At 42.0% G+C, this 13,753-nt stretch overlaps 2 protein-coding genes across 5 annotated transcripts in view; both read right to left on the reverse strand.

The window, feature by feature from the left end:
• slit1a (slit homolog 1a) overlaps window positions 1-2,654 on the reverse strand; it is a 94,636-nt gene extending 91,982 nt beyond the window's left edge. For both annotated transcript variants that reach the window (XM_080481267.1, XM_080481266.1), the window contains exon 1: window positions 2,004-2,654. In XM_080481267.1, coding sequence (XP_080337393.1) covers window positions 2,004-2,212 — 209 coding nt within the window. In that variant the 5' untranslated portion in view covers window positions 2,213-2,654. The remainder of the gene's footprint in view (window positions 1-2,003) is intronic.
• A 3,197-nt stretch (window positions 2,655-5,851) lies between these two features.
• Window positions 5,852-13,514, reverse strand: LOC308120551 (rho GTPase-activating protein 19-like). Of its 3 annotated transcripts, XM_080481205.1 has the most exons (11): window positions 13,430-13,514; window positions 12,887-13,134; window positions 12,105-12,185; window positions 10,459-10,668; window positions 10,153-10,379; window positions 9,931-10,017; window positions 9,029-9,094; window positions 8,570-8,773; window positions 8,401-8,496; window positions 7,616-7,725; window positions 6,164-7,188 (listed from the first exon to the last, which is right to left on the reverse strand). In XM_080481205.1, coding segments are annotated over exons 1-11 (1,377 nt in total). In that variant the 5' UTR covers window positions 13,477-13,514; the 3' UTR covers window positions 6,164-7,187. The 3 variants fall into 3 exon arrangements, with proteins under 3 accessions (XP_080337333.1, XP_080337331.1, XP_080337332.1); XM_080481207.1 differs by lacking the exon at window positions 7,616-7,725 and having other exon boundaries at window positions 5,852-7,188; XM_080481206.1 differs by lacking the exon at window positions 9,029-9,094.
• Window positions 13,515-13,753: the final 239 nt, after the last annotated feature.

The following is a 13,753-nucleotide window of genomic DNA, read 5'->3' on the forward strand; positions in this document are numbered from 1 at the left end:
GCAATTCTTAGTTTTCTTTAACACACTCCCACCTATGGATCCAGATGTTGTACTGCACCATAAAAAAGTCTTCATCTATAAACATTACTGCAAAAAGAAAAAAAAATAATGCATTTAACATTGAATGTTAAGGATGAAGGCCACTAACTTCTGGAACATTTGTTAAAAAAAACAAAAAAAAAAAACGGTAAAGTCATCTTTGACCCTGGTGACAGTTGCACCATGTCATTCACATAAAAACACGTTTTCCAGATACAAACACATAAATCTTGCTCTGCACATGGGACCATCGTGTGGGGCTGGGGTGAGCTGTGCTGATTTGCACCAGCACCTTGATGAATCACCCGCTGTAACAACCCACAGAGGAAGATCGTCTCTATTGTTAAGTCCAACCTCTCAATGGGAATTGGTTATTTTCTGCACGACCTACACACACACGCACTAACTGAAAAAAAAAGGCTAAAAACCAAGGAATAAATTACACATGACCTTTAGGCACTTTGTGTTTAAAATGCAACGTCCTGAGCAAGTGGGGGTTTTTATTTTTATTTTTTTTAAAGATTCGGTGACGCTACAACGCTGAAATCTTCGGCTGTACGTGACCTACAAATGCACAAGCAACTTTTAACTCAAAAAATACTTTTGAGTGGAGGAGCAGGGAATATTTCCAGTGTGAATGGCCATTCATGTAAAAGGAAACCACAAAATGACCATGCTTCCTCCCTGGTTCACTGTTAAAACCGGCGTGTGCACACATGCAACTTGGAAACATGTAGACCGCCAAGCGAAGGAAAAAAAAAAAAAAAAAGGTGTTCTTAGAAATTAAATATGAAAAGCATAAAATATGCAGCCAGCACTGCTCCCACTATGCGAACGCTGCCTCTGACACAGGCTTTCTCTCCTCCGTTCCCACCACATGTTTTATTCAGAGCTGGTATTCTAAAAGCTGAAATAGAACAATCTATTTCCCCTTGCACTCCTCACTTCTGATTTACTGATGAATATTTCAAAGGAATGTCAGAAAAGACAGGAGAAACTCCACTCTGCAAGCCAGCGTCTGCCTCACCTCTCTCTCGCTGTCTCCCATCCTCCCACCTTTTTACAAGACAGCTACGTGATCCTCACTTAAGTCGCAGATTTGCTTAATTTTCTACATGATTTAACAATTTGTGGAGTGAGTGTTCGGGGGTATGAGAAGGGGAGAGAGGGGAGTCGTTGGCCCAGAAGTGGAAAAAAAATTTTTTTTTTGAAAAAAGGGGAGAGACGGATAAAGAGTGGCAAAGTACTGCACAGATAGGACTCATAAAAGAAGAGAGTGAAACACATTCCCCATTAAAACGACGAACGGCGAATCTAGTTGTTAAACTTTATGTGAAACTTTACACACTTTGAAATTTGAATAAAATGGTTGTTTTTTTTCACCTATATTTAAAAAAAGAAGCAAAACTGAACTCCGTCCATCTGAAATCAAGATTCAGAAGAAAAAAATCGAAAACTGTGAGGAGCAAGTGTAAATAAGTAGGTAAGTAAATTATGGACACATGTGAAACGCACACATCTGCGCCGGCTCTTTTCCAGTCCCTCATGCCTATTTATACCTGACTGGAATGCCAGCGAGTGACTGACTGGCTGACTGACTGACACACTGTCTCTCACACACTCACACACACACACACACACACACACACACACACACACACACACACACACACACACACACACACACACACACACACACACACACACACACACACACACACACACACACACACACACACACACACACACACACACACACACACACACACACACACACACACACACGCACACTCAGAGCTTTACAGGCACGGCTATTGTTCTGTTTTACTCTGGGCAAAGTCATGTGCACTACTACAATAAAGCAAAGAAATTGAGTGAAAACAGTGGGGGGGCCACAGGAGAAAGCGAGAAACGCAGTCAGGAACTTTGTCAAGCACGACGTACAGAGTCGAGGTGGTACTCACAGTCTTTCAGTGTTGCGGGGGATATTCCTTGGCATGGTTTTGAGACCCAGTCCGTGGCAGTCTACTGTGGTGCCGCTGCAGGTACACAGGGCTGGGCAGGCATTGGCATTGCCAGTGATCAGGGCACAGAGCATCACCACCCACATCCAGAGTGGCTGCCCGGCCAACCTGCCCGTGTCGTCCTCCAAAGAGCTACCTCTTATGGGCATATTCACCACCACGGGAGCTGCTTCTTCTTTAACAAACCTTTTACTTCCTTCTGTCCACCTTTTTTCTTTCCGCTTCGCTTCTTCCAAAGAGTCTTGCCACAACTCACGAGTCCGCCGGAGTGATTTTATTTGTCGTGCATAAAAACACCCAATGAAATATAAATAGATATGTAGAGAGAAAACAAATGTTAATATGTTCCACTCAGCTGTGCAGCAAAACAAAATCCTTTTTGTTATTGCAGAATTCTTTTGTTGAGGGTTAGATATCCACCACAGTTTGCTGATGTTTTTAAAAAAAATTAAAAAATAAAAAATGCTGCTTTCCTGCTCTTATGTTCTCCTTTGCAAACTCTTCTCCTCTCTTGTCTTTGTGGAGTTGCTGTGCTCTGGTGTGCACACGTCTGCCTCTCTGTCCTCCTCTCACTCAGTCCCGCTCTGCTCTGCTCGCCTGAAGAGAGGGAATAGGGAAAGAGCAGAAAGAAAAAAAGCGAGTCTCTCTTTCTCTTACACACACACACACACACACACACACACGCACACACACGCACACACACGCACACACACGCACACACACGCACACACACACACCAGTCATCCATCACAAGGATCTACAAATAGCAGAGCCCCCCGACTCCACCCCTACCCCTCCTCTCCTCTCCCTCCTCATACAACACCCCCCAGAACCCTGCCTGAACTCACTCTCATTCCCGAGATCTCCTTTTCACTCCCTTGACTCTATTCACAATACAAATCTACTACAAGTATCTTTCTTTTCCTTTTTTTTTTTTTTTTTGGTTCTTTAAGTTTTTTTACCCCACTCACTCTATTTCTTTTCTCTCATGTTTGCCTCCAGGCGGACCCCCAGAGAGAGACCTAACCTGCATGACACTGCATAACCACTGCCCGAAGGGAGAGACTGCGGGGAGACCGGGCGCTGAGAATGTATACAAGTAACGAAGGACAATCCACCGGGGAGGACAGGAATCAACACACTGGTCCAGAGAGTCAAAACAACTGCAATAAATAATCAGTAAGCAGGAGTCTGAACCTGCACATCAAGTGAGGCCACACAGACTGAAGCTATAGCTGAGAGGAGGGGGTGAAAAGGACGTACACACACATTCATGTTGCCTCCGCAGATCATGAATCTCCCGGGGAGGCAAACCACAGCCATAAAAAGTAAGTCAACACTATATTTTAAGCACAGCATGAGCACATAAGAACTAAGATTGGAGTCTAATTTATGCAAATGAAAAGATAAATAGCTACAAACACAATCATGCCTGCTAGAGCCACTGGCATGCAGCTTTTTTCTCCCTTCGAGCCAGAAGCATGGGTTCCAGATAATGGACTCTCAGCACAGAGACAAAGCGGACCTGATGAGAAGAGAAAACTAAACAATAGGCAGCATCTGCAGCTCATTATTAGCTTTAATGGAATTTCCCAATAAATGTTATTCCTGCAAGGCTTGACATTTAGCCAAAATAATGTATATATATCGAGTCGAGCCTTTACTGGCAGTGTAATTCTCGCATTCAGGAAACTTTTCCAAATATTTATTCACACTCCATAGATTTTATATCAAATCATTACTGGCAACACATACCTTAGAGAAACAAAGCTTTTACTCCAGTTTCACTCAGGATTATTACAGATCTGCGCTGAAAAGTAGTTTTTAATTATGCCCCATTGTTTTTAATAAAGGTAAGCAGGGCAAAGCGGTGGCACAGCACCAACGACCACATCCGTTATCCACCTCACTCCTGGCCGCGCTCAACTCCAGACTCTTAGTTTCTGATCTAATTCCGCAGAGGGCTTTCCTGAGCGGTGGATCCCTCCCAACATTAATATCAGCAAATCACGCAGGCTTATGAACCCTGTTAAGTTTAACTGGCAAAGTACACAGGGAGAAGAAAAAAGAAAGAGGCAGGGAAGATCCCAGAAGAAATACTGAAGTTTTTTTTTTTTTGTTTTGTTTTGATGCCTCTGTTTGCTCTGTTGCTGGACCTGTTTACAACAACTACATATGCATTTATGTGCAAATGCAGGGGAACACATACCTCGGGGGGGGGGGGGGGGGGGGGGGGCTCCATCTGTCCCAGTAAAACTGTTAGTGCAATGTAGATCTTCCCTCTATGAATGGCTAATTAAAGAGGAGACAGTGGTGCTTAGCGGTAATGGGGGTAGTAGTGACATCCCTCAGCTCTCACAGAGCTGCCATAGGAATGCACACAAATGCACAACAGGAATGATGCTGCTGCTCTGAAAGCTGTGGGAGGACATTGCTGCAGCTACAATGGTCTGGGAGAGAAGAGTTGGCAAAACACAGGACCTCAGCCAACACTAATGCAATTAAGGACCTGCAATTAATGTGGAATTGGTGCCACTTTTTAAAACTTCACAGCTCTTCTGAAGCCTGTGAAGTTGAAATAAATATTTTTGTTGAGCTCATTCTTACTTTAGAAAAGTTAATCATGGCAACAGGTACAGGATGAACAGAGGATTGGACTTCTTTGCTGCTGTGTGCTTGACAATGGGAGCAAACAGAGAGAAACCAAATTAGAAAATTCCACAGCATGTTCCAGACAAGAGTTATTTGCATTTCACCCTCAAAGGGCTCTGCCTCGACAGAGGAAGAATACATCTAATGTGAAAAAAAAAATAATGCTGGAGTCTACACAAAATTGTATGTGTTTATGCTTAGGGTATTTTATAATAAAATCAGAAAGGCTCCCGGGCAAAGGCACTTCACTTCATTCACTGCATACATTTAAAGCAAAGTCACATCCAGCCCCCCACAAAAGAAAAGCCACTAACATATATGTTTGTGGGTTTGAGAGTGCTCCAGATAATGTGAAGTTGATTACAGTCGGACAGACTCATTTTACAATCAACGTGCTCATTCTGGGGGAGGAGGACTATATAAAACTCCCTCTGGAGCTGGAGCAGTAAAACAATACTCTTCCTATCGTGGAGGCTGTCGGTTGTATATTTACAGAACATGAGGAGAAGCAGACCCATTCTCACAGATGTTTACAACATATACTTACAATACCGAGCATGCATTGACATGGACACCATAATGACACACTCAGACATTCCTGCTATTGTGGAAAAGTCGTATTCACCCTTCACTGTGCAGCCTCTCTCTGCAGCCCTCCAACTCCTTTAAAGTCTTCACTCTCTGCATATCATCCACTAAAAATAGACAATCCTGTTCCCATTCGTGATCAACTTATGAAAAGTTTCTTTTGATTTGTGCATTTGCCAAAAATAGATTGAAACTTACCTCATTTGTAGTTTTATTTGTAGTCAAAAACAGCTCAATATCAGAACTCTGATATTCTCAGACCCATCCTGTATTTAATCTAATAACTTACATATGTTCAGGGCAATGTGGACCTAAACAAACCGATAAAGGATCTTTTCAACGGTGTCATTCGTGCAATTTCAATTCAAACATCGATCTGCCTGACTACAACACGTTGACTCTTCAAAAAGAAGGCAATTTCTGTGGACCTGGCAACCCTGCTGCTTCAATTCAATGATCTCAGCCTGGAGTTTGAACGAAGCTGCCCACAGGAGTTTAATATCACCTGTGGGATGAAAGTCATTGAAACAATGTTTTACACGTGTCTTGTGCCATATCTGGTGTTTATTTTCTCTCATAGAAGTTTTAAATCTTTTAAAAATACATGTAAAATTAAATGTATTAAGTCCACTGACTGGAACGGAGTTTGTCAACCGTTCCTAGTATTCGCAGCTAAAGAGCACCCCCTTTTGGCAACAAATAAAACTACAACACACAACCTCAGAAACCAAAGCTGTAAAACAAGCTAAAAAAGGTGGAAAGAAAAAAATAAATAATAAAAAGCTCCATGATACTGTTTAAAGCCAGCTATGGCAATTATCCCTGCAGTGAAAGTAAATAAAGGAAAAAAAGAAACCAGTCAGAATGTGGCTGTCTCTTTTAATGACAGTGAGTTGCATAGGTTCATAGAACACCCATTACATTTGTAAGGAAAAGCACACAGCAGTTGTCATATTATAATTTAAAAGTAACAGCTTTGCAGAGTATTATTTAAAACAGTAAGACATTACAATGTCGTTCAAAAGTGGACAACTCTCTCCCAGAAAAACACCTGGATAAACAATAGAAGGCAAACAAAAGCAACATCTTCATTTGCATTCGCTCACTGAAAATATGTAACAGGCAACGTTATAAAAAATATATAGAGACAACCTCACAGATTAACTGCAGGTGTTTGAATATATGGAATGCTTTTAAAACTACCTACAAAGTTGCATAGGAATCAAAACTAGCCTGAGAAATAAAACAACCCCTCCATATTTTCTGCTGCTTCATCCTGAAAAGGTCGCAGCCAGAGAAACAACACACAGCTTAAAGTAGCAGTAGTTCTAAAGTATCACAGTGTCGACATGCCAGATTCCCTTTCAACTACAACAAGAATGCACGAGTTTGTCCGTCGAGTCTCTCAGCATCTCACTTTCTGTTCCTTCATTTTCTCTGTCTTGACACGCAAAGTCATTTTTGGAATACAATAAATAAGGTAAAAGCGAGCCACTCAAAATATAATCACTTTAAAGGCACATTTTGGGAATTAAATTCACAATAGCTTGACTTAATAAGGACTTAAAAAAGAAAAAAAGTAGAAAACCTGCATATCACTTTACATCACTACATGTTCTGCAGCGGGTCCAAGGCCTCAGAAGAACACATACAACTGCAATTAAATACAATTTGCTGAAGCCATTGTAACATTTACTCTTCAAGACTGGTAAACCTACTACATTAAAGCATATATAAAAAAAAAAAAAAACAGGCTCCACACAACCGTACAATAGAGAACACTGTTCAGTCTTTGACGAAGCCTCCAGATGATCCATTGTAAACTTTGACAAAATGTTTCCCCAAGTTGCGTCGCGTCCATTCCATTGAAACGATCCATTCAGTCCTAGAGAAGCGGGGGGGGGGGGGGATTAGTTGAGGTTGAATCTTTTAAGCCAAGCGCAGGCATCAGGAGCAGTGTGAGGCCAGACGTGACGGCGGTGAACCGCAGACTGAAGGCTCGAGAGCCAGGAGGAGGGAAACGACTTGCACACTTGTTGCCGACAGCTTTAGGAGTGAATCGTGCCGCCTTGTAACATCACTGGGACGATTTAATTGGCTTTGGTTTGGATAAAAGAATTACGGCTAAGTGTTTCACCATCATGGAGGAGATTTCCTGTCATAAAAGCAGCAGTTCGTCTTCCGGACACCGAAGTGTCAAGGAAGACGTCAATGAGCAGATGACGAGCAGTTCGGTGCAAAAACGTTTAACTGCAACTTGGCATTTGAAGGTTTGATACACGGCTTATGTAAGAATAAAATACAATACCCACTACTGCACAGTCGCCGTTTTCTCCCCAGTGGCCTTCAGTGACGCAGTCTGGTACAAACTCTGTGGTTTGTTTTCTTTATCTGCTGATGTTTGGCTTCCCAACACCTTCCTCTGTTAAACAGGCAGAAAGTGGTTAATAAAGTGTGTCATGATACTTTAAGAGGCTTTAATAAAACCAAATTGGAGGTTTTTGATTGTCGAGGAGTTTGTATTTGATTGAAAGTAAAAAGTATCTATCCCACTTGTATTCGCCATTCATTACAAGTTTTTACACTGGAGGCCAAGAATGCACAAGTGTGTGTGTGTATGAGTAAAACAAATACTGTTACTGTTTAAAATGTTACACTAAATAAAACTTTTATATCACTCATACCAGCAGTCAGAAAAGTGATTGCTATGACGATTCGTACGATGATCTCTAAACATAAGCGCCAAGTGATGCATTATATATAAATGCTTATTGAAGGCCAGACAAGCTCAGAGACGTAACGTTGCCACTTTAACTTGAAGATAGGCAATAGATTGAGTAAATTTCTATCTGTAATCTTTGACATGTACAACAATTTGCTGAACAAGTTACATTGTCTTCTGTGTGTGACAAGTCTTCTGCAGAGAGTCAAAGGAAAAATTGTTGTTTGTTGGAGAGGAGAGCACTCATGTACGCTTTTATTGTGGAACAGATTTCAGCCCATCTGCCAGAAGAGTGTGGGAATAACTGCAGTAAACAACTTCGCTGTGTGTGTGTCTGGAAAATAAAACCATCAGATTACATAGAAATCCACAAACCTTGATAATTCCGCCCAAAGACCGCGAACGCCAGTGCCCCCTGCTGAACGGTGACCCCGAGTCAGCCGATGACGTCAACGCTGGCTGCTTTTCTAACTGTAAAAAAGAAAAAAAAAAACTCGCTCTATAAGCCGGTTACGCATGTTGTTTATCCACCCGTAATACCTACCTGTCTGATGAGTTTTTTCTTTTTGGCAGACTGGGGCATGTTGTTGACTTGCTGGTAAAGCTCTCGGAGGGCAGTTTCAGTGTAACTGCTGGTGCAGCTGCTGTCGGCCTCAGCAGGGATCGTCCTCGTAGACGGCGAAGGGGAGGCGGCCGTTACCGTGGCCCCCGGCCCGTCTCCAGTCCCAGAACATAGCGACATGTCGTCCTACAAATGTTGTAACGCGGCGTCTCATTGGGAGACATTAGAAACTGTGTAAGCTCATTTTAACAACAGTTTTTGAGAGGTTGAAACAAAACTATGTGGAAATGTGATTGACAAGTGTCATTTTCAAACTGTAGCTACTGAGACCGAAAGGGAAACAAAGCTACTATAAAAAAGGTCCGAAAGCAGCATTATAGCCAAATGAATGTGATGCGGCACCGTCTAAGAAATGGATGGCGAAGAGTGAAGAAAACTCACGTTGAACTGAAGAGTTTTTGAGCCGGTGAAGCAGAAGCGAGCATAGTCTTTTATATACGGAGGAGCCTTTAATGGAAACAAACACACATGTTAAACTCTGATCAAACAAACAGTCCTGCTTTGTAAATGTGAATAGAGTGAATCACTCTCAGTCTCTGCATCAATACAGACTGGAAGGATTTTATGCAAAACATGTGTACTTCGAGTAAAGGGGCAGAATGAAGTAATCATTTGAGTCAGGACTGTAAAAGTGGCATTTAAAAAGAACAGTGTGTCAGAGCCTAACGAAACAGGGAGCATAAAATCAATAACTGAATGCAGTGTGAAACTGGCAGGAGCAGGATCTTAACATCAGAATAGTCATAGCAACACGTGCATGCTTGCTCAACCTGAACACTAAAAGAAGAAAAACGACAAAGCAAATAGTTCTGGAGTGAAAATGGAAAGCTTTCAACCAAGTGATGCACAGAGGAAAACTCAGACGCATGCCGAACATAGTGATTCATTCTTGGTTTGTCTATGTGTTTCACAGTGGACTGAACGTCCAGGTACGTACAGTGCAGAAGCGCTCCGTTATCAGCGTCTAACCTCTAAAACTCACTGGAAGACAATTCAGAATTCACCTCGTGAAAAAAAACCTGAACACACGGTCAAAACAAAGGGCAAGGATACCGACTATGATGAGAGACTATGATGGCTTCTTCACCGACTCTTCAAACCTTTAACATGAAGCAGTATGTATTTAAAAGGAGCCTTTAAACAAAACTTGCTGCAGACTTCTTCCGTTACCATCCTAATCGCCTTGTTGACTTATCTTGTAACCCTAATAACACTAATCTGTGTAATTGCAAAGACCCAGATATCTTATTCATAGTTGAAGTTCTCTACTAAGAAGCCTTTACCTTGAACAGTTTCTGTGAGTGCCTGATGAGAAACGCTATCCCATTATTCAGCCTTTCTATGTTTCCTTGAAGGGTACTTGCCATTACCTACAGTGAGGAAGAAAAAAACCAATAAAAACCTTACAGAAGAGTCAAGAAAAAAAGCTGTAATTTTGGTTGACAAACTTTCATCGCTGCAGATATATTGACAGTTGGCAGGTGGAACCAGACGAAAACGCTTACATTTTTGGGCCAGATTATGTGTGGGGCAAACATCGTTGCTAAATTGATCGCCGACATCTTGTTCATCTTCTGATTGCGAGCAGTTTGGTACAGCAAGTCCAACAGCAGCTTCAACATGCTGCGGTTGGCGGCTGGGAGCAGCATGAAAAGCAGCTGGAACCCCTCGACCTGACGCTCCTTGTCCGCTACGTCGGTCTTCTCTCCGTTCTCATCAAAATGAGTCAACTCTGTACACAGGAGGGTCAGTTGGTACTTTTTCAACTCGGCTTCACATGACTGATCGACAGGTGTCTGTGCAGGGGGTACCTCCGATCTTCAGGTGAGCGTGATAGTGTCTGTGCGTCAGCAGAGGCTCTGGCAGTTCCCCCAGGTACGCTTTCAGCAGCGTGGCGGCGTCGTTTGGGTGGAAGTCACCCGTCTCCAGATCAATCTCTGCCCCAGCATTCAGCATCTCTCTCAGGGCCGCCTGCCTTAAGCTGTGACCCGGCACACGGAACAGCCCCTCCACATGGAGGTCTGAGGAATAATGAGGAGGGGGAGAGACGGGTGGTAGGCCGGGAGACACGGAGTAAAGCAGACACAAGAACGCAAAGGCACAGAAGTGAGGAAAAAGATGGAGTGAAGGAGAAACCAGGAGCAAAGTGCTTTCAGATCAATTATTGATGTGAGCACTTGCTCCCAGTGTCCACTTTCAGGGAATGACATCACAGCGTCCTAGAAATAAACCATGACCTCATGCTTATTCATTGTTCTCCAACAAAGTGAAAGACCAAGTCGTGCATGTGTCTTTAAATCAATTCGACTTCCTCAAAAAGTAAAAACTTCATGTTGGATAATGTTTATCCCTCAATAGTATTTTTATTCATTTTTTGCATAGAGGTGCATGTCTCCATCAAGCAAAAAAAAAAAAAAAGACTATCAAAGAAAAGTTTCCTTTAAATTAATCCAATAATAAAATTGTTTAGTTCCATTTCAGGTGAACCCGTGGCCAGCCTTTCCCTTTACAGAGCCTGAACACAATATGTAATACAATACTCTCCAGTTATTTCTTTTTATGATCATCTCTGCTATTTCTAACTGCTGTACCACAAATCGTCCTTCAAGGGACAAATAATTAAGTTGAAATCAAAAGTGAAAAACCCTGCTGGAAGAGAAATGACCCTGGTGACACGAGCAGATTTATATTGACCCACAAAGGTCTTTGGCACTACCCACGGAATTAAACTTACATATATTGAATTAAATAAATAAATAAACAAACAAACAATTATTAACAATAATAACTTCACAACTTGCTTTCTATGATAAATATCCCAGACTATCATTATAGTATTTTCTAAGATCAATATTCCAATTCCAGAAAAGTCAAAGTGGTCATTTATGCAAACAAAATGCACTTGTGACTTGTTTGCATAAATTACTGCATCAATGCAACCTGACTGAGGCAATCAGCAAGTGTTACTGCTGACACAGCTTAGATGTCAGCCTTCGGCTTATCTGTACTGTAGTTTTTAAATTGGCCCTCGACTTCCTCTTGATTCGCTGTCGGGTGCAGGTCATTCCAGACCAATCAGGCACTGGTGTGGCATGGCGAACAAAGCAATTCTGAGGAGTCTTGGCACTGCTGGCATAGCAGAGTCCCGCTGGAGGACAAAAGCAACACCTCCACAAAGCTTGTCAGCTGGTAGAATAAAGTCCAGCAAAAGTTCCCAGCAGCAAATGACATGGCAGTCGATATCTGTATTGACCGTGGACACTTCCAATGTACCACCAAAAATAAAAAGTTTTAAATCACAAACTCTTCTTTAAGAAAAATAAATCACGGAATGCAATGTCATCTGGGTATCAGACTTTGGACCACTGAGCAATGGTTCAGGTTTGTCTGATGATTCCAGCCTGTGAATTGTTGTATTTTGTACATATGTTGTTGTATATGCACACTGCATACTCACGTTTACTCAAGTATTCAATGAGCTGATAGATCTGTGCTATTCCTTCTTCGGTTAATGGAGAACCAAACACCACTCCTTTGTCTGGAACACACCAAATGATATCGGTTATATCAGATCGTTATCGCTTCTGGAAGTGCCATTCTTTCTAATTGCACTTCTCTGTTGTGCAACATCAGCTCAACAATATACAGTAGGTAATGGCGACAATACATAAACAACACACCTGAACAATGAGAAATCTGACGATCATTGCAGAATTCGACAGGATATATTGAATTAAAAATAATTGCGTTAAGTTATCCACAACTATCCAAAGCCTTAAGACCTATTAGTTTTGACAAGTAGACCATTAGCACAAGTGCAAAGTGGTCTGGGGGAAAAAAGGAACACTGCCCTGTCAATGTTAACTGTCAAAATAATTGATGGAAATATTATAGTAACAATGGAAAACACACATTCCAGCCATTACTGGAACCAATGATATCCAGTAATCAAACACTCTGATAAATCATCTGTCATTGGTTGTTTGCAGACACCTTATGGTCACTGCTGATTGAATATGGGACAGTTTTCTTACCAGGACTGTGTTCTGTCCTAGTAGAATTGTACCAAGACTCATAACATCTCGTGTAGCAGCTGCGTAGTTATGCAACAGACGCTTGAGATACATAGGTTGCTTGCCATCTTGCAAAGGCTTTAAAGTGTTTGGGATATATTGTACAACTGAACCAACAGGCAGGCTGTTAAAAGGTCACTGGTTCGAAACAAGCACAGGCGCTCACCTTTGCGTCTGAGGAAGTTGAAGGACCGTAGGAAGCCACTGGAGGAGGCCACTCTGGGCTCAGACTCCCCGATGAGCTGGGCAAACTCATCCCCGGGGAGATCGATGAGTCGAGTGATGTTGCTCAGAACCAGCTCGGTGAAGACCTGCGGACGCTCGTGTCTCAGCCTCTCCACGAAGAAGTCCGGGTTAAAAACAACAGAGTGGCTCGGCTTCTCCTGGCTGGTAAACATGCTGCATGTTGTCCCCCTGACAGACAGAAACGGAAGTCCCACTTGAGACTATGTGGAAAGCACAATGCGTCGATACAGCGGTTGCAAATGATTAAATCGTCGAAGTATCAAATATATCAACGACGGACAATCGTTGAATAACCTGTTGCTGGGAGCTAATGCTAGCAAATTCGACGAGTGTCAACATTGTGATAAAATGGGCCGCCTCGACTCACACTGATCATTTGCAATACAAAATAAAACGTCTGTCATCGCGTCACATCTTTGGTATTCTCACTAAAACGACAAAGAAAACGAGCAAAGTGCTTTACCTTCTGTCTAGTTTGTGATTATTTAGGGAACAATTAACTGTCGCCATTTTCGTTTTGAATCTTCCGCTGCTCCGTCCGGAGCCCCACCCACTTTATTGTGATTGGATGATTTGTTGCTACGTCACAACAATTGGATTTCGTGTTTTTGTGCCCACCAGGGTAAAAAAAAAAAAAAAATAGAAAAAAGGTACCCACTACTTAAATAAGAACACAATTCAACAATAAATAAATAGATAAACTGCTGAGTTTCCTCTTTTTGTTTGGTTTTGTTTGTTTCAAGATTGTGTGATTTACATTAAAATAACTGACGTGGTGTATTGAAAA

This window comes from Lipophrys pholis, assembly GCF_963383615.2.
Source record: "Lipophrys pholis genome assembly, chromosome: 15".
Lineage (NCBI taxonomy): Eukaryota > Metazoa > Chordata > Actinopteri > Blenniiformes > Blenniidae > Lipophrys > Lipophrys pholis.